General features: G+C 40.9%; 2 protein-coding genes across 2 annotated transcripts in view; both read right to left on the bottom strand.

The window, feature by feature from the left end:
- LOC146161157 (transmembrane protein 131-like) overlaps window positions 1–6,364 on the bottom strand; it is a 41,519-nt gene extending 35,155 nt beyond the window's left edge. Inside the window, exons 1-10 of the mRNA XM_083383453.1 lie at window positions 6,160–6,364; window positions 4,929–4,981; window positions 4,668–4,708; window positions 4,530–4,592; window positions 4,337–4,460; window positions 3,966–4,079; window positions 3,505–3,627; window positions 3,238–3,318; window positions 935–1,085; window positions 363–419 (exon numbers count right to left, since the gene is read on the bottom strand). Of these exons, the coding sequence (XP_083239579.1) occupies window positions 363–419; window positions 935–1,085; window positions 3,238–3,318; window positions 3,505–3,627; window positions 3,966–4,079; window positions 4,337–4,460; window positions 4,530–4,592; window positions 4,668–4,708; window positions 4,929–4,981; window positions 6,160–6,286 (934 nt within the window). The 5' untranslated portion in view covers window positions 6,287–6,364. The remainder of the gene's footprint in view (window positions 1–362; window positions 420–934; window positions 1,086–3,237; window positions 3,319–3,504; window positions 3,628–3,965; window positions 4,080–4,336; window positions 4,461–4,529; window positions 4,593–4,667; window positions 4,709–4,928; window positions 4,982–6,159) is intronic.
- Window positions 6,365–7,899: 1,535 nt separating this feature from the next.
- The window catches only part of LOC146161156 (dachshund homolog 1-like), a 39,670-nt gene continuing 27,040 nt past the window's right edge, over window positions 7,900–20,529 (bottom strand). The window contains exons 9-18 of the mRNA XM_083384294.1: window positions 20,168–20,278; window positions 19,349–19,425; window positions 18,210–18,382; window positions 14,892–15,134; window positions 14,271–14,354; window positions 11,247–11,345; window positions 10,827–11,024; window positions 9,962–10,099; window positions 9,772–9,846; window positions 7,900–9,398 (exon numbers count right to left, since the gene is read on the bottom strand). Of these exons, the coding sequence (XP_083240420.1) occupies window positions 9,343–9,398; window positions 9,772–9,846; window positions 9,962–10,099; window positions 10,827–11,024; window positions 11,247–11,345; window positions 14,271–14,354; window positions 14,892–15,134; window positions 18,210–18,382; window positions 19,349–19,425; window positions 20,168–20,278 (1,254 nt within the window). The 3' untranslated portion in view covers window positions 7,900–9,342. The remainder of the gene's footprint in view (window positions 9,399–9,771; window positions 9,847–9,961; window positions 10,100–10,826; window positions 11,025–11,246; window positions 11,346–14,270; window positions 14,355–14,891; window positions 15,135–18,209; window positions 18,383–19,348; window positions 19,426–20,167; window positions 20,279–20,529) is intronic.

The following is a 20,529-nucleotide window of genomic DNA, read 5'->3' as shown; positions in this document are numbered from 1 at the left end:
CATCCTTTCTGAGAGACATATTGTAACATGGCAAGGCAAAAACGCCCTTCAGAACACTGCATAAGGGCTATTAGCACGAGATCCAACAAATCTTGACACACAAACGACGTGCTGGTGTGCCTTAAAGTGGGTCAAACAGCGTACAGCAGGCCGCCGAGTCCGGGCAGTTGAAAATCGATAAAACGGTGAGGAACTGCCCTTAGCCGCTTTCCGGGGCCAGCGGACCGCAAGCGACTGTTGCATTATTCAGTCGTAAAGCCGCCAACCGGAGGGCAAACCGCAGTTGGAGATGTTCATTGCGCCGGCTGCACAGCATAGAGCCGGCCCTTAATTGCGAATTAGTTCAGGCGACAAAGGCTTACCTTTGGTTCGAAGCGTTCCGAAGTCGAGTACATCGAGCGACGAGTAAATCCCAGGCGCTGCAGAAAAAACGGAAGGATTTTCGGGGGGATTTAAGTTTTGACGGGGCTTTCGGATTTAGCTCGTAATTTGTGTTTTGTGCTTAAAGCTTGTGTGAAAAAGTAACGCTATAGCTTCAAATATTTCGATAATACAAATGCAGCAAAGCAAGGGCATTTGGCAACAAATATTAAAGCATCTTTGAACATTCAAAAACAAATCCACATTGGGGTAATCGCGCTTGCGCAACAAAAATAGTTTAATCGATCGGCCTACGCCGGGTCGTTTCCAATGGTGATCTGCTTAGTAAGTGATACGCAATGCTGAAAACTACACAAAAAAATACACGGGTAAGTATGACCCGGTATACTTGAGGGTATTACAGAGTCGGATTGAAGAGATTCCACGAATGATAAACGCAGGAGAGTCTATCAGTTTAAATGAATTAAGCATAGAGCGCGTGGAATCGGTTTTCGCGTACCCCTATTACCCAAAATTTGGCATAAAATGACTATTAAGAGCATAGGAAACCCACTTGACGAAACCTCGACCTCCACGGGCAGTATCAAGTACTGAGTGGCGTCGGTGTGATTGGTTCGAATGCGAATGTACGCAGTGTGGTTGTCGGCCACCTGGCCTAGAAAGCTGGCGCGCATCAGCAGTTTTGTCTCGTAGGGCGGGATCTCCTGCAAACAAAATGAGGAGAGGAGAGTTGAGTTGTATTTCTTGCGTTTTGTTGGCGAGCCACCAGACATGTCATAAAACGCGCCACAAGCAAACCAAATACAAAAAAGGAGTAAGATCTATCATGGATCTGGAAACAATTTTCGCATTTTTAGATCTGGAAACAATTTTGGCACTTAGGTGATGCGGAAAACTAGGTGTTTTGGTAATCACAGAGGTCTTGAAATTGTCGCTGCCAAAAGTTAGTTTTCCGTGAAATATTGAAAAACAATTTTGGGAAACTGCAATGGGGTAAGCATGTTACAATATTTATAAAACACTGTCCGACAAAAACGGGTGCCGTAGGCGGCTTAAACGCCATAGTGGTACGCCGACATGAAAACTAATCCGTGAAACAATGATCTTTAAATTCAAAACACACTTTAATTCATATTAATTTTATCTTATTTGTTAGATTGCACTTATCGTCCTCCTGATTACAGAAAGTCAACTAATGACTTGCGCTACCGCTATCCTGAAGGGTAGTTTAACTAAAATAGTAATTATTACTAAAAATTAAATATAAGGAAAACAGGAAATTAAAATCATTCCTCCAGATTTGTGAGAGACCATGCAAATCGATCTATTAATTCCTTAGATACCCATTGTAATTTTAATGCAAACTGCTCAAGAAGGGAATGGGAGCAATAAATTTTAATATTGCAGAAGAAGTTAACCACAACAAGGTCGGTAATACACGGAGCCGATACCTATAAAAAATATGTAATGCCTGTGCGGCGGTCTATCAAAGACTACTCCTTTTTCGTTGAGTCTAAACACTAAAATGTCGTTGGCGTCTAAACACTAAAATGTCTGCACTTCGTTTAAAAGCTAATGGTGGTAGTATTTGAATGGGTTCTGAAAGCCACACACGTATTTTTTCCTGACTCGAATAGTTTAAAACAAGTGTTATTAATATACTTGCAATACACATTTAAAAGGAATAGACAAAATATTTAGGATGTAATAAAAAGTGGTTGTGAACATAGCACGTAATTATCCCGACCAAATAAAAGGTACTATATCGTCACAGTGGCAATTATTTTGACAAATTAAATTACAGGGTAATGTTTAACAAGTTTAGGCTTCAGCAGCCGAACCAATTCTCTCCACTGAACTTTAGACTTAAGCATTAACATTAAGTTCGAATTAAATGAATAGGAACCGTGTCTTTGTATAACCTAAATACCAATTTTCATAAGTTTTGAATAAATCTTGGCCAGAGCCCATCTCAACAAATATAAGCATGAGAACTTGGCCAAAGAGGTCCATTGAAAGAGGTCCATTCTAGAATGGCACACGCGTGTCTCTTGGCAAATCAGATAGGACTGAACAACCGTACAATCTACTTTAACAAATCCTTCTTTGAACTAAAACAATCTTAATAATTATAATGTATTATCGTTTTTTTGGTGGTTTAGTTTGACTATTTTTTTTTTGCCATACCTAGAAGGGCGAGCTAATTTCAAGGGCGAGCTAATTTCAACCACACTTAAAACTGGGCATGAATGTGTCAAAACCAAATCCTCCACAAAACTGATTTAAAGCGCTTCCATTCGTCAACCAAGCACAACAACATTTCCAGGAAAAGCGCCATGCCCGTACAGCGGCATTCATCAATAGATTAAGCGAGATTGGGAAAGCGTGAGCGAAGCAACTGGTCACTATGATCAGGTGCGCCCCTGGCATTGTTTTGCTAGGCTAATTGCAGCGCATACCAATGCGTGAATGCTTGCAATCATGGTAATCTACAAGAATTTTAAACCTTCAAACCAAGGAAACATTTCAGGTGCAAGCTCATACACAAGGCTGCACCAAATTTGTTTAAAAGATGGGCCACACTGAGCTTTTTGGTTCGAATTAGGGTTGGAATTAGCTTTGAACTTGAAGTTGTATTCTTGCACCTAATTAGGTTCATTATTTGTGGTTAAACCAAATTATTAGTATTTCTAAAATTGCATTCATGATGCAATACAAAAACATTGCTGGTGGAAGTAAATTTAGTTCAAAATTGGATTGCTCTCGAAAAGTGCTTCAGAATCTGTGGCATTAACATTTTTTGCTACACTGTAAATGGTCAGAAAATCTCAACAAAATCTTAATTGCAGCTCTTACCCAAGCTTTTTTTGTAGCCTCGTGCTGCCCTGTGGGCAGTTGTAAGTGGAGATAGCCACTTGAAGTGTAAATCTCTGTGATCTGGAAAGAAATCATAACATAACGCTACATAGTAAACAAATGTACCATATATGAATGTATTTATTGCATTGCTTCTCTTCTAACTTAAAAAGCCATGCTAAAAGAAATCAAGTTGATTTATTATGCATAAATATTTTAATTCATCAGAAATTTTCTAAAAAAAAGGTAATCGAATTTCCAACAAACCTGTAGTGACGTCCCTGTCGGATTGTGCATGCTTATTAAAGGTGAAAATGAGCTATTGAGAGACACTTTCGCACCCAAATAGGGTCGTAACCGATATGGGTTGGGCGTCCCAATTCCAAACACCTAAAAAAGTGAACAGCATTCAATATTTTACCTAAGAAAGAGCAATGGTTGATAAACAAGATTTCCACACTAAGTTGCAACTTAAACAACATTTCCACACTGAGTTGCAATTTAACATTATAACTAAAGATTAACAAAGACCAATTTTCGAAAGTGAAAGGAAATAATAGTGCTAAAGGTGCAACTATTAGTCACGGCACAGAATTAGGACAGTCAATGTAACACGAGAAGGACGCTCTTTGTTCAAGAAAATTTGGCTCCGAAATAGTGGAAACCTAATATATTAAGTCTAAAGCAAATAATAAGGTATAGAGCAAGCAAGAGAATTAGTGACTTACTTGATATGAAAATGTGCCGATCGCTGTGTTAATAAATAACGTATTTTCAACATTTCCAACTGTTCGCGCTAAAAATACTACTTCAAATGATGTGTTGCATTTTGATAACACAGTCTGCAAAAAAATGGGAATCTGGTCCAACTTCAAAATAAAATCAATTAAAATGACTGTAAAACTTTCTAACTTCACTAACAAAAAGTGAAAGATATTGAAAATTAGAAAAACATAATTACCTAATTTTAAATGGTACTAAAACTTTATCTTAAAAAAGGCAAACACCCATACAACATGTCAGATCATATAGGTATATATTATAATCTTAAATTTTTATTCTTAAATCTTAAAAGCATTAACATCAATAGCTCATCTACCTTTTCGTCAAAAAATGAAGAATGAAAATGTGATGTTCTTGCAGATATTGAAACCAACTGTAATGGTTGCGTTTCACTTGGGTTGTATAAGTAAACCAGTTTGGTTACTGGTACCCCAACAGGTCTAAAGAAATCAAGCAAAAATTAAATAAATATTTATAATATCAAAACAATCTGTAAAATATAAACTTACTGTGAACCAAAGTCTAAAAATGGCGGATCGAACCTTATCCTATCTAACAATGACAAAACATTTCTGAAAAACAAAAGCATAAATATCTCGTTAGAGTTATGTTGACCTATACACAGATCTTTGCCTAAATGAACTTACATGTCACCAAACGGTAAATTTTGTGCATCAATCTTTTGCGTCTATAAATAAAAATAAACCCAATTTACCATTTATCGCATAGAAAAAGCTGTAGTAATAAACAAGTAAACATTTAAGTAAATAAAGAATAAGCATTAAAAGGTAGTACAACACTGAAAAAAAAAATATTGTACAAAACAGGACAAATGCTTCACTTTTACATGGAGTAGATTATTATAGTTTAAGAATCATGTCAAAATTAAATTAATGCCTATTTTGTACCTGTCTCGCAAACAGCGCTTCATTTGAATCATGGCCATTTGTATTTAAGTAATCTGCAAGACAAAGACAAAATTTCATAAAAAACAAAGGCAATATAATATATAGATATTGAAATAACATCACAAGACTCACACTTTAAAAAACAGTTTACAAATTTTGACAAACAAACAATTAATAAGAATATTTAATTTTCTTGAATATTAATAATTGTGTTATTGTACTTCATTGTAGTTCTCAATAATTGTACTTCAACAAATCTGAATACATATTTTCTGAATCACAACTCTACATTGCATTTATATATAAGCAATCCACCTTACAGTAGATGTTTATAGACTGTAAGTCAAACATATTTTATTGTGGGACCTGCTTTGCAATTTGTTTTTGAGTTCGATTATTTAATAAACATTCTTTGCAGCTACAGGTAATGTATTTAAAATTACGATTTACTTCTTAAGTTTATACAAGCAATCAAGTAATAATCACCAAAAAACTTTTGCATTAAGTGTTATTGGGCAATTTTAAAGACACACAACAAATAAAAAGGAAAATATCAACATCCACATAAAACTACTATTATAGGACTACTAAAAAACCTCTGTGTATAAAACAAAGGCATGTTTTAATACATCAACATTGTTCAACAGTCATTACTATAAAGATAGATACATAAATATATAATAACTTTAAATGTTGTTAGTTGCATAATAACTAATAGAAGGCTTTCTTTTATTAACTAATAAACAAAGAACACATTTCATAGTTTGACAAACTTATTTATAAAGTATTCAATCTATATGTGGATATGTAAAGTGTAGCAGTTTAATAAATTGATATGTTTTTTAATTGTTCTCGATGCCTATTAGTAGGTTAAACATGGATGTATATTAGCTTTTTTCAATTTTGATAAAATTGAAAACAATTCAAAAATCAACCCATAACCTATCCAATATCTTTAAAAATCATAGGTTATAACTATCATTTGATATTGGTGGTCAGTTTTCAGTAGTGTTGTTTAAACAGTTAAATATTTCATAAGAACAACAACAACAGATGCTGTTTAATGCACCAACAAAATATTCATAACACAATGAAGGACATAAGGTCAAACAACTGGTACAACAAGCTGGTATATATATTAGGTATGTTGACACAGTTTTTAATATTGCAGATTAACCAGTAAACTTGTAGCATGTTGATTGGCCATAGTTAACAACCCTGTCGAACTCACCTTGTGCGGCTATGTTGGAAACGTTTTGACAAAATGCGACGACTTGCAGCACAGTTACAACGCACCGGCAGTACTTTGTTTTATTTTGACGTTTCGTTTCATCTTTCCTATTTCTTGTCATCGCCATGCTTACCTTCTGAACAAGGACAAACGAAAACACACGTTATTATTGCGCGCTATCAACAAAGACGCAAGTAAGCCTCGCAACGCGGTCGCCGCTCGTTACCTTACCTAGCTAACGTATTGTAGTCGGCTGCCCGACGACGCGAAGCCAAACGCAAAGCGTGCTGATTGTCAAACAGGCGCTCGCTCCGCGGACCGCACACACACGCGCTCTCGCAAACGCAAGAGTCGATTCCGTCACTTGCGTACGCACGTGGTTGCCGACGCCCACAGGTTCTAAGTTCGGCGCCAAGCGCGAGCGGTATTACTTCCTTTCGGTTAAATTAGCGCCGACTTTTGATACTGCGTGTAAAGTTTTGGAATAATGCCCTTGAATTTAATGGAAATTGTCGAAAATTAAGGTGTTTTTTACTACAACTTGGTAAAAGTGATAGTTTCTTCAGGCATCAGTTAAGATTTTTCACCTTATATTTTTTGCATATTATTGTTCAGCAAATAAAGGATTACTACCTCTTAAAAAAACGCGATGAGCTTATGCGAGCAATTTGCTTGGGACTGCTGATTTCAGTACTTAAACCACGTGATACTACAACAACAAAGCCTCTTTGATATAAAAAATAATTGGGAGAGTAGGTTACAAATTGGGTATACATATTTAATAGTATAATTGTGCATATTTAGCAATTTAATTCAAAATCAAGTGAATTTCAAGCACAGTAATGCTATTTAGATTTTGCTATGCCATTGAATATCCTCAAATACTTTTATTGGCTGTCTATTTCTTCAAACTATCTTTTTGCAATTTGTCCAGCTTCTTAACCGGCATACAATATGCTTGTTGACCTAATATTTTGTATTTTGATTAACTAATTATTATTATCCATAATTACCCCCACACTGCTTGCCTGACAATGTATTCGTGATCGGCCAATCGACCCAATCGTGCAATCTACCAGTTGTAGCAATGCAATACAATGTATACAATGTTTAACTCTTTTCTGACATCGCGCGGCAAAGTTGTAAACAAAACAATATCTGCTATTAAATCACTGCACCTTTCGACAACATCTAAATTAACACTATTGTAAAGAAGTAATTTTGAAATAGTTAGGTCCAAGTCAGGTCAAAATATATATAACTTAAGAAAAACGACTTGGGTTTTAGACAATCCATGTCACTGTCTTAGAAAGTTCAGTCCAAATTAAGTCACTGACATTAATATAAAATATTAAATTCGTTACAACACAGTAAATAAACTAAAAACGCTCTAAATGAAATAAAAATATAGTATAAATGCCTACTTGTTTTATGAATTTTATCTTTAAAATGGAATAGTTCACAGTTCAGTACCTACTCGCTAACTTTTTGGCTTATGCTGCCTTATTGGAAATTTGCACATATATTTTTCTTCTTCAAAAAAGTTTAAAATAGCTGTCCTTGGCCCACAAATGTAAAAGTGATTATACTACAGTACGAAGAATATCATTACAAATTAAATTAAATTATTTAAAATGCTACAAGTTACTAGTTAATTATATCCAACTCCCCTTTGCCATACCCTACTTGTAATCACACATATTTGCTGCAATACAAGGACTAAACAACAAAAGGGCTTCTTCGCTTTATTCAAGTGGTCAAACAAATCACATAGTACAAGACGGTCACAAACAAATGTACAGCAAAATACGCTAAGAGCTGAACCAAGTATATACAGCCAGTAGTAGTAGGAGTGGTGGTAATAGTAAGAGAGGATCAAGGTATATGTACAGTAATCTTGATTGGTCAGGCGTAATGGCGTGGCTCTACACCACACAAGTTACATCATAAAAAGCAGCACAGACTTTAAGACAACGCAACGGTCGCATCGTTGAGAAGAGTTCAAACTACTACGCACAGCGGCAGTGGAACGAGCATCGTAAAAATATAGATAAAGACGTATTTGTTTAGTTTGTCGTACAAATTTGGCCATGGGTGAGAATACGTGACACTTGACGAAAGAAAGAGGTGAGTTTGAAAAACGCCAGACAGTCGAAACGAGTTATTTGGACGCCGCAATTTCCGGCAAGAGTTTTTCGAAACTAGATTAATAAAAATAAAAGTGCCCGAATATTTGTTTGATTTTGTTTTCATTCGAGAAGTCAGGCCTAACTTTAGTTTATTGTGTTTGCTCGAGTTTCTAATTTGGTATATGGCGATAAAGGTATAAAAAAATGGAAATGTATTCAGCTTGGAAAGCAACCACTTTGGGAAAGTTATGACGATTTGTGAGGTATTCGCAAACGACAGGTATACACAGGGGGATAATCACCGGTCATTGTCCTGCTTTAAGGTCCTTTCAGGGAGGGGGCAGGATGAAGTCACACAACAGTTGAAAATAGAAAAAATAGTTGGCCACCAATTAACTATGGTGCGGCACGAACGACGAAATACAAACACACAGCACACACGCACACGCGCGCGCGAGAAAGAACGAGGGCAAATTACTGCGCAAAACACATTGGCAAGCGTTTATTCGGCAAAGTTAGTGGTAAGACGCGGTTACGGAAAAAGTAACAAATAATGGGACAGGTTGTCGAAACGGCGGCAGCGGAATCGTACAACGACGTCGAACAAACGTCACGCGATGATGTAACACCGCGTGCAAGGAATTCGCGTTTCGAGGACGTTCACCGTTTAATTTATCTCCCAGAACAAAATGTGACGTATAAACGCCCACAGTCTTAAAAAAACACACACTGTACCAGCGAAACACTTTCAGTGCGCGACGAAATATACTCGGTGATTAGATTCGGATTCCTGCCGAAACAGGTATGTACGGCGTCATACTTTATCGGGGCAGTTAGCGATAATGCTCGATGCCGCTCGAATATCGAACGGCGGTCGTTACAACCATACTCAAATACAAACGACACTGTAGATGCTTGGAGCCACAATCAATGCGAGAGTCAATGGTAAGCGTCCTCGTTCAGTAAGGCGCCACAAGGTTGGCTAGGTGCCTTGTACATAATAAATAATTCGCTCGGAATCAAGTAGACCCGGGTCGAAAAGCGTCGCCCTCGCTTACTGGGAGGCCGATGGTTGAAAGAGCAACGAGTTCTTGAAATAGAGGCGTGCGTCTGCGTAACAAGACAAAAGGATCAATGTTACATCAAAACGAAAACATGTCCTATTCTGGTATCAAGTTTATATTTTCCAATTAACCCAACCAAGACAAGATCTGTTTTGGTGAAATCAAACTAAAAAAATCGCCCTTTAAATTAATTGTATTTTGCGAACCGCTCAATCCACTTTGGTAAAAATATTTCAAGGGTGCAAAGGTTTGCCTTCTCTGCTGTTAATGTTCACCCTTTTTGGAAAACTAAGTTATGTATAGATTCACCGTAAGAGTGCTTCGGTTAGAGATTTTAACACTTTGCGAAATTAAAGTAGGACAGTTTTGTTTGCATAGAACTCGTAAAAGCTGAAACACAACGTCTGTGTTATTTTTACCTTGCAGACCAAGATGTTCAGATCTTTCTTGTCTCGGAATTCCAAGGTCAATGGCAAGGTCTGGAGTTCGGCCATCTGCAAATACGCAAAAATAAAACGAATCAAACAAAGGACAGCCATTAAGGGTTGAAAACATAAAAGTATAGTAAAATGTTAGGCTTAAGTAAAGTGTTAGGGAAAAAGTTCTTACCAGGCATAATAGGACGCCTTCCGTAGTCGGGGCTCGACTGTTCGTCTGACGCGTAGTTGTTGCTGTTATTCACGTTGCTCGCATTGGACGAAGCGTTTAATTCGTTGGGGGACGACGGCGGAGAGGCTCTCTGGTTATCTAAAAAAACAAATTATATTATAAACTACTTTCTGGGTAATAACTATACAGAAAAAAATTTAAAACTCCACAAAACATCACTATTTCAAATGCTATGTTTGAAAAAGCCTACATCTTATAAAATACTATGTTAGTTGTTCCAAGACTATTTTATTCCGTGGCCTAATTCTTTTTATAAAACGGTTTGTGGCCCACCATGTGCCGTAACCTTTTCTGCATGCCTTGAGCCCATCATACAAATAAGATATATTAACCTTGTTGATATACATATAGCAAAATTGCCTGTCTGCAGTTTATGCCTACATAGTCCAGCTTGATTCTAACAACATCCAAATAATCCCCTTTAATTCTAGTTCATTTTTAGATTGAAATTAAAAATCTCTATGACAACAAACTGAATTAAAAGTAAACTGTCGTGCTAACTACGAAGCGAATAAAAAAACATAAGTCGTGAGATTTTGTCTTTACGTATATTATAGTTCACATATAGTCGAAAATAAGGAAAATGACCTCGTTCCTAAACCGTTTTAGATATGCTAACAATTATTTTAGTAAAACAATATTTTTAAAATAGCTCAATGGCCCATTGAAAATAGACCCGCAGTTTGGGTACCACTGGCTAAACTTAGACTATCAAATATGTTAAGCTACTGGTGTTTGCTGTAAATTTAAAATGATTAGTAGCTTGCAGATTGCATATTATAGTGCGTGCAAAACGCAAACTCACTGATGGCGTGGACGGCCGCAATGCGAGCGGAGAACACCGAGTCGAACGTTGGCGCCGCTTGCGGATAAATTACAATCGGCGAGCTGCCGCTAGTGGGCGGTGGCGTGCTTTCGCGCGCGTTGTCGTGTGAGAGTCGGGGCGAGGCAATGGAGCCGGCGCTTCGTGGAGACTGACGGTCAATTACTTCGCCTTCTCCTGCTGAAATAAAAAAAAAACATTTTCAGGGTTGGCAAAAAACAAACAAAAAATCGATAGGAAACAAAACCGCAATTAAAGTGCGACATATCCGAGGCAAGTTACAGTATAAGGCTTGACAAGAGTTTAAGATTTAGGCCGAGAGGCCATTTTCTCCACACCTGCCGCGGCGTAAATATTTGTAAATTATCGCGAACGTAAACCGAAAAAGGAACGCGTGCCTACCGTTGACGTCATGGCCCAGCATCCGTTGCATCGAGATTATTTTGGCGTGGAGTCGTTTATTTTCCTTGCGCTCTTGCTGTAGATCGCCTTCGGCCTCGACTGAAACACAACCGCGGATATTAAAGCACAATTACAGACTAAAGTTCGTGTGCGTTTCCTGTAATTTCGATTGGGGGGCATAAGGCCTTTTCTCAGTTTGGTTCAGGTTATCTTTGGCGTCTATTAAGCTCGTTAACACCTGGACAACTCTTTTAAGATCAACTCTTTGTACCACCATTTTATTTTAAGTTAAGTATAAAATAACAATTATAATAAAACATAGGGAATGAACACATGTACACATATATGTGTGTTAACAACTGTGATCTAGCCCTTCTGAAGTTGCTTCTTGACGAACGATTACGGCTTTTGTATCACTAGTACACCGAAAGCCATTGCAGACTCATCGATTTGAGTGACAGGTAAGTAACATAGGGGAATGCTACGATTTTTTTGTTTCGCTGGGTTGAATGTAACCCAGTACACTTTAAAGTTTTCGTTGGAAAAATATTATTTTAGAAAATTTATTACGCCAGGAACTAGAGTCCTGTGTTATCTTAAACCATGATGGTGTTAAATTATAGTATTTTAGTTGTATAAAAAACTTTTCTTAAAAACAAACTTAGGCAAAAATGCAATTATTGGGCGCTTCTGGCTACTTGAACAGTAAGTAAGTAACTTTGCGTTGGATCGAATTGGCGTTCTGTTTTCGCGCGGTTTAGTTGTTGCTTTGCCTGTTGGTGGCGCCGTAAATCCGATTTCCGAGAAGGCATCAGAGCAACATAAAAAAATATTTGTAATAATTCTATTCCTGCACTCCCTTTAACGGATTAACGTCGCGCCACATAAACGGTTCGTCACGTTTTCATTTGCTAGCGGCACCGGCGATGTATTTGTTTTATTGTGCTCGGAATTCCGCGTGTGTTTTTCTTGGAGTGCGCTAATCGATTTAAGGCGAAAACGCCGCCCATGTTCAATGCAAATCAAACCTTTGAAGAAAAATTTCCGACACCGAACGATTGCGGATTTTACATCAAAGCCAAATGGGAGCATCCGCGTGTTTTCCGTTTTCGCCAAATCACATCAAGCGAAGACGAAATCGGATTTTGTAGGTGGCCCGACTTCCAATAGCTATAGGTTTCGGCGTTTAAATAAACGTGAAGCGACGGTTCAAGCAGAGATAGCATGACAGTGAACTGGCCTGAATAAGTTCAGCTTGCGCCGCGGTCGCGCACTGCCAATATGTCACAGGATGATGTCAGTTAGGCCGCTGGGCGCGCGCGGCCAACCCCCAACTCGAAGAAACCCACTTTTCTAAAGCGTTTCGGCGAGGCAGGACAAATGCGGCCGTCAGTCGTTTGACAAATGCCCGGTGGGCCGGCGGCCAACTTGTTCTTCGCCGGGAATAGAGTTGGTTTTGATGTACGACTCCGTCGAAAATTAAATATGCATTGATTTGCGTACGGCCGTCGCTGCGAAACGCGACTAGTTTTTTGTTTCGGCCGATGTTGTCGAGGTTTTGCGCTCGGTTCAACTCGGCCGACTTTCTTCGCGGAAAGTCGCCGGGCCGCTTGTAAACCGTTCAATGTCGTTCGAATTCTCAACGCAGGTTTTTCGTTTTGACAGGAGGCCCAATAGGAAGTCACGTAGTTCAAACAGCAAGATGAGCTTTTCAAGTTGAAAAACACCTATAACTTGATCGCTTAGGTTGCCACAATTATGACCACGGGACCGCAAGATTGGTATGTTGCAAATATATTGGTCATGTGCATAATGATAATGAATTGAGATTAAAGTCCGCATTTCATGCTTTCGTAAGCGAATTAAGAATTCATCAATCACAAGCCACGAGACGTGTCCTATGCCCAGTGACGTGCATATCTTGTATACAATTGGCGCAATCACGGTCATCTGAGATTTCTAGTCGCGTGAAGCTTGTGGGCAAAACAAACTTTAATTCCCTTCGCATAAGCTTCGCGGGTTTACAACTGTAATCAAAGTTTCTATGAAAACGGCGAAACTATAGCCATATTTGCACTTCGTTTATGTGCGAAAAGGCGAGGCTTGCTTTACAATAGCTGTAAGGCCATAATCCAATTATTGAATTACGAAAAGATTTAAATCGGGCCCCACAATAGTCTTCATCGAGCGGCCTAAACCAGATGCACGTTTATCAAATAAAAATTAAAATCAAATTTAAGAAATTAGTGCCAAAATGGTATTTCTCGGTCGCTACGGAGCAAAGTTCATTATTTCCCGAATTTATTTTTACAGTTTTTTATACCGAAAAATCAATTTCATATTCTGGAGAATATATTGTTGAGCTGCAGGTATTTATTTACGTTTTGTCACATAAAAACAGATAATCAGAGAACATCAGCGTGTGAACCTAACAATTTATCTCCATATGATTTAGTAGATGAAGCACACTTTGCGGGTAAATAGTGGGATGACTTGTTGGTTTATAAGGGGAGTGGCCGGTCGGCAGCAAAAATGCGATCTGTATCGTTGGCATTGTCGTCCAAGCAAATACTACTCGGACCCTGATACGGAGGGGCGACTTTGGCGGGTCGTGATGTATTGCATTGTGACGTGACAAGGGGGCAGTGGCGTGGACCCTGTCGCAAACAGAACTCGCGCAAGCGGAAAGGTGCCCGGGCGCGGCATTGAAAGTCAGTTTGCGCAGCAGCGCGGCGATTTCAAAGCCGGACAAACAGCGAATGGTCGTCAAAAAAATCGCTGGGCGCTGCAGCAACAAGCGTCCTATCACTGGGGGAAGACAGCCGTGGCATTCCTCGGCTCTGTCAGAGTGAAAAAAGCAAATAATCTGCGGGCCGCTGGGCCTTGTGTGTGGGGAGGAGAGACAGAGACAGAGCGCCAGTCAATTAAGCCGCCTTAATAGTATTACAGTGGGGCCGATCCCCGCAAAAGAAGAGAGTCCTGTCGTCGGGCCAAATAGTGAGAATCAATAGAAAGTTTTTTTACCTTTGCCGCGTTCCGACTCCTCCGCTTTGCGTTCGGCGTTCTCCCTTAATTGCCGCTCCTGGGTGAGCTTCAATTTCAAGTCGGCTGCATAAACACAACAACAGTTGACGTTTGATGGTTTCTCCGACTGCTTACGCACTGACTGGCCAGCATCCCCTCCCCCTTCTCTTTGAAATCTTTGCACTGCCTCTTAAACCCCTTTGACGGATGCTACCGAACCGAGCAAATTAGCGTGTTTTTGCGGCCTTTTGACATTAAAAGCTGCAGACGCGAGCCGGTTTGGCCTCCGCCCGAAATAACTTTGTCGTCAGAGCGATGCTATAGTTATATTTACTTCGCATTTATACGTGGAGTTCTTATGTATTTTTAGCAAAATTACCAACTTAAGAACTGAAACATGTCTTTCAGTAAAAAATGAATGTCTGTTTTATGTTTTCGTTATATATATATATATTTTTTAAATCTTTACAAATCGGCCTTTCTACATCGGGCGTATGCCAAATTTAGGGCTGTGGCAATGTCCACGTTTTGCTTTATGTAAAGTTCACCCAAGTTTTTCGTCGAGTACAGTACGTCAAAAAAAAATTCCTAACAAAAACAGAGAGCCGTCGAAGATCTCACCGATCTCGAAGGAGGAGTGCTTCTCCTGTAGGTTGGCGTTGTCGGCGGCCACCTTCAGCAAACCCTGGATGTTGGTGAGCAGGTTGTGCATGGACGACATGCCGGCTACCGCGTTGCTGTCAGACTGTGCCTCTTCGTCGTTGCACAGCTCCGGTGCTCCTTTGGCCATCGGTCGCATAAGGGCGACGGCCGCAGCCGCAGCAGCTGCCGCCGTAGCCGGGTTGTCGTTGTTTTGCTTTTGGCCTGCGCCGAAAATGGACGTGTTAGGCGCTGGGCGGGCAAATCGCTTGTACTTTGTAGCACTAAGTGACGCGACGTTCGGCGGGATGGCATCGTCCTATATATATGGCGTGCCACGCGATGAGTAAATAATGCAGTCCACTGGCCACTAAAAGCTCGTGCCATCAGGAATAATAAACAAACCGGGCAGAATAATGTGGTCAATGACGTGTGATTTTTTTTAATATGCCTTCCAAATGTCGGTTCTTTATAGAAAGAAAGCATTTCGTCGATATCGCACTTAGTTTACCGCATTATTGAAGGCCATAAACATAAAATTAAATATATTATTAAATCGAAGCGAGACAACGGAGAAAGGGTAAAGGGCGAAAAGAAGCGGAATACCGACGTGTAGATTTCAATTTGACCGAACCCCAAAAATCCACGGAAACCAAAGCGTACTTTCCGGCCGCCATTACGGTTTGCTAAACGGCTTTGGGTCGAGAAATAATCACAAAGGCAAACAACAGGAAAACATGTGTTTTTCGCTTTCTCTAACGCGGGCCGGCTCCTGTCGGGCGTGACCGGGCACGTGATACAATTATTTACGCCAACCGATTAGCGTCGGGTAACATTGCCCACTCTGGCCAGATCGGCCCTGCCGTGATCTCGGGCCTTGTGATGATTGCTGGCCAAGATTGCCGAAACGCGACCGGCAAACCTTCGACAGCTACTTCAAAGACACCTGTAATGCGCCGCGGAATGATAATGGTCTCGCGTAATACTGTAGCGAATAAAACTGTAGCGAACTGGGATTATGTAATGGCGGTACCTAAACACATCGCACTGTAAATCCAAATTTTGCACAGTATTTTTGTTTATCGTTTGTCACAACTACTGGATGAAATAGTAATTAATGCGTTGAAATAAATTAGTAATTCAGACAACACAGCGATTGGAATCAGAAATGGCAGCGAAATGAGCTCATTGCTTTGGAACTGGGTGCTTTTGCAAAGACTGATGCATTTCGCTTACGTCCAGGAAGCTTTTAACAACTTTAAAAAGCAGGAAACAGTGCCATTAATTTCGAACAATTTTAGAACTAAATAAATCGAAAGGAAATTATTTTCCGCGTCGCAATTTCCCGAAAGTTCGGAGCGTTCGATCAAACAACGCCAAAGGGGCGGCTTCCGCGGTCGCAGTTTGCAGCAACGATGAGGTTAATCGGCGTCCGCCTAATTGTTCCAAGGTGAGTCGCGACCGCAATCACATCCATAACACATTCGCCCGGCCGCCCGACACCGCAAGGCAAACGAGGAAGTCCTGCAAATCGGTCTTGCCGGCGTGCTTGCGTCCAATGCGCGCTCCTTAAGAAGAGCGGTTCACGCGCGGGCCGTGTCATTTTCGTAAATAATATTGTCATGATTTTTTTTTAGATGACACAGACCAGGATTTAAAATTTGGAACGATTTTTCCTGTTTTTGTTAAGTTTTGCTAACACCCCTTCTCATCCTGCGTAAACTTTCACCAGCTACTTAACAGAAGGACGCTCAGTTTTCGACCCAGCCATTGATTATCCGCACACGCGAAGAAAGCTGCAGTAGGTGAACACGTAAGAAAAAACACACTTTTTCGAAAGCTTGGTGCGAGCAGCAGGCGGCCCATTAAGCGGCACCGAGCAACACGATCCGGGGAAGGAAGCACACACAGGGGAAATTCCTCGCACGTTTAGGCGAACTGTTATTGTTTGCAATCATTCTGACTACAATCCGACTGTGTGAGTTGCGCAAGTCGACGCGTGGGCGCATGCGTAGAGGTGCGCGCGCGTACACAACACCTCGACAGGCTGCTGATGCCGCATCCACTAAACTAAAGCTATAATACTGCTAAAGGTAATGACGACGCTTGAGCGTACATAGAGCGCCCAGAAGTTGCGCTGCATGTGCTTTGAGAGGACATTGCGGGTTTCCGCTTCGCTTAAACGTTACACCACCCGTGACAAATTCGACAATTCGAGGAATTAACAAGGCTTCGTTTTGGCGAATTGCGGGCACATATATAATTTACGTTCGCGCGGTGCGGTTTTGAGTACATTATTTAAAATGCACGGCATTTTTAACTTCAGACTTGGTTAATTTGCCACTTTGACTAATCGCCTTTCTCCTATGTGAAATGGAATTCAACCTAATGTCAATTAAATCGAACTTCGCGTGCCAAGCGAATGGTTACAGTCTGATTAAATCCCTTTTAAGGCAAACTGTTTTGAACCGGCACGTCTGCTTTTCAAAATATTCAGAAGCATTCCTGATGTAAAGCATGCCAAGCATTGAAAACGCGGTCGCTCGTTTGTCTTTCGGCGCCCAGTAGTTACACATAGCACACAAACACACGGAGGTTATTCGGTGATTTGGGTCGAAAAGATCACTCCCAGCTCTCGCGGTGCCTTTAAGCGTTGAGATAAAACATGGTCAGTGCGATGCGTCGCTCAACAAGTCGAATTCCGCGGATTGGCCGCATCATGGCCCCGGCGTTATAAACAGATAAGGGCATTTCAAAGCTGGAATTCTCACTTCTCGCCGGCATTACTCTGCGCCTGATGGAGTTTTTGATGTCCCGTCCGCATATATACGAACGGGTCGCTTTATAGTGGAAAAGGAGTCGTCTTTCAGCGCGTGAAAGCCGAACAGTCGTCGTTAAAGAAGCGTTTTCGCGCAGGCGGCATCAATGCCGAGTGCTGCGCCGCTGTTTCTGGCGATTTTTCATTACGGCTTTTACACTGAACAGACGCGCCCGGGTCCGACACATCTGAGAGGCCGCCTTTGACGTTCTCTGTCCAAACACAAGGGCGAACGCCCCCCGTGTCCTTCTAGTTGTAGAAATGGCCGTTTTTGATGTAAGTTTTCCATACGCGAGACCGCCAATTTTCAGACAAGTCGTCGGTCTGTCGCAACTGGTAACGCCTGTATTAAGTCCAGACAAACTAACTTCTTCAAAGCAATAAATTGGCGTTTGAAGTTTAAGTTTTTCGCACCAGTTTAAAGAGAGCGGTTTATTAGCCTTTTAACCTACTGTATGAGTCTTACACGATAAGGTTCTTACCCATTGGAGTGGTCTTTGGCGATCCTCTAACCCCGAAGGCAGCCCCAGCGATTCCGTCGCTTAATTCGCCCCCTCTGTTCTGATCCGGCCCAGATCCCACACTGCTGGAAGGCGAGGCCTGACCGTCGCTGCCCATTCCATTGCTCATGTCCGTATTGTTGTTGTTGTAACATCTGAGAAGGAACAAAGAAGTCAGTGCTGTCCTTTGGCTACTAAAGTGTTTTTTTACCTGGGACGCGTGTACCCTATTTTATGCTTTGCTCTTTTTGCGGTATGCATGGGCACAAAAAAGGAATGGAAGCGCCCGGGTTGAGGTATTGCCTAGTGCTTAACCCTTACAAATTTTATGGTATAGCAGAGAAAATAGTTTTGTCGAATTTTTAGAGATTGGTTTCGATACAGTTTTCGCCAGTTTTGTGTTTTAAATCGAATGAGGAACTGCGCGGCGAAAAGCGACGGCGCAGCGTCGCGGCACATCCATCATTGTCTTTGCGCCTAAAATTATCGTGACAACCGCACTGATACAAAGTTACGATCGGACGAATTCAGAATTCGCTGAATCGAAAAACAATGGAGCAAATCTCGTAGATGCGAAATTCTGCCATTGTTCCGTTGACGCGACTGGAATTGCCCGTTATATGAGATAAATGCAAGCGTGAATGGATGCCACTTTGGGGTCGCCTTCCGTTAGACGCAACAAGAAGGGACATTCACTGCCGCGAAACTTAACGTTTTCATTCAGATATCGTTTTACAGTTGTGCCTCTCTCCGCTCTGCTTTTTTATTGTATTGCATGTGTGCCCGGTCGACAGTTGCGGGAATTCCACTATCAAGAGTGCCGGGCATTGTCTATGGAACACCAAACTGAGCGGCACTGCAATGCGCGACTAAAACAATCTGCTTTTGCGCTTTTGATTCGAGAGAAGGTCGACTGGAATCGTGACTGGCCAAAGTTTCACAGACATTGATTTCATTGCTGCAAAAGCACCAACAACTGCAGCAGCAGCAGTTAACGACCTCTCGGCCCGTTGCACATGCAACAGCTCGAAATCGTGAAAGGAATCACGGAGCGGTGTCCTTATGGTCGCGTATGCGCGCGCCGACTAAGGCAAGAAACAAATGGAGGTCCACTGACTCACCTTTCCGTGACGTGACCGTCCTCGGCGTCTGAATCCTTGTCGTTTTCGCGCGCTGACAGTAGATGGCCGGCCGGGTTCTGCTCGGCGAACAACAGAAAAGATAGAAAACAATCCGTTAGATTACGACAATGCAAATCGATGTTAATGGTGTGATGACTGTGATTTAAATTTTGCAGTTCGAGTGTGGGTGGGTGTGTGTGTGTGTGTGTGTGTGCGTGTGTGTTTGTGTGTAAGTTGCGCAACGCTACAATGCGCTACACATGTTGTGTAAGACGTATAGTAGGCTACTTGCGGCCGTTTTTTTAAAATAGTCTTGACTATAATCGCATACAAACACATGTGCCGAAAATAGCACGAAATAAGGGTTAACTGGACAAACAAGTGCTTTTAAAATAAAAATACAAGCGAAGAGTGTTCTTAAGCAAGTAATATTAGGACATTTATCTAAATGGCGACTGGTAACCAATGGTAATTTGAACACTATCTATCTCAGCCAACTGAAATAGATCGGTTTAAGAAGGTAGCTCATTTCATATGCTTAATAAAATAATAGAGACTAATATATTCAAGGATAAAATATTTGAAGATTGCTAAGCTATCGCGCGACAGATTAAATCAGCAGTAAAGACAATTTTAGCATTAACCACTCCAACGTAAATTTAAAACAACTTATCTTTTTCACAGGGTTTCAGACTATAACCATGAAGGAAATGAATGGTAAAAAACACCAACAATGCGCACTACAAATATGGCTTCTACACAGTTGCTTATTGTTAGCGTAAAGAAAAGTCTCTCATAGTTTCAAGCCAGTGATCTCACCTGTGAGTTGTTAGCGTTCGAATGGAAAGAGCTCCCACTAGCGACAAGTTGTGCAGCGGCTGCGGCAGCTACCGACGACATCGCTCCGCCGGCGGCGTGTGACTGGGCAAGCTAAAACAAAATGACCATTAGCTTTTATGGTGACCCATTTTATCGTGTGCCCTATGCACATTGACCAGGCACTGGGCCGAAAAACCTGTTTCGTTTACAGTCGGCCGATTTTTGGCGGTGCCTTATCACCGCGTCCATACGTTCACAATCAATAGGAAATAATTTGTTGTTTAATTTGTTCGTGATTATCTAAATGGTATTTACATACGCGGCAACCACTTTCGCCCTCGATGTTAGCAATAGCGTTTTGA

The sequence above is a fragment of the Ascidiella aspersa genome, chromosome 3, assembly GCF_963924565.1.
Source record: "Ascidiella aspersa chromosome 3, kaAscAspe10.2, whole genome shotgun sequence".
In the NCBI taxonomy this organism is placed as follows: Eukaryota; Metazoa; Chordata; class Ascidiacea; order Phlebobranchia; family Ascidiidae; genus Ascidiella; species Ascidiella aspersa.
The sequence above is the reverse complement of the archived record's forward strand: the minus strand, read 5'-3'. Positions and strand labels throughout refer to the sequence as shown.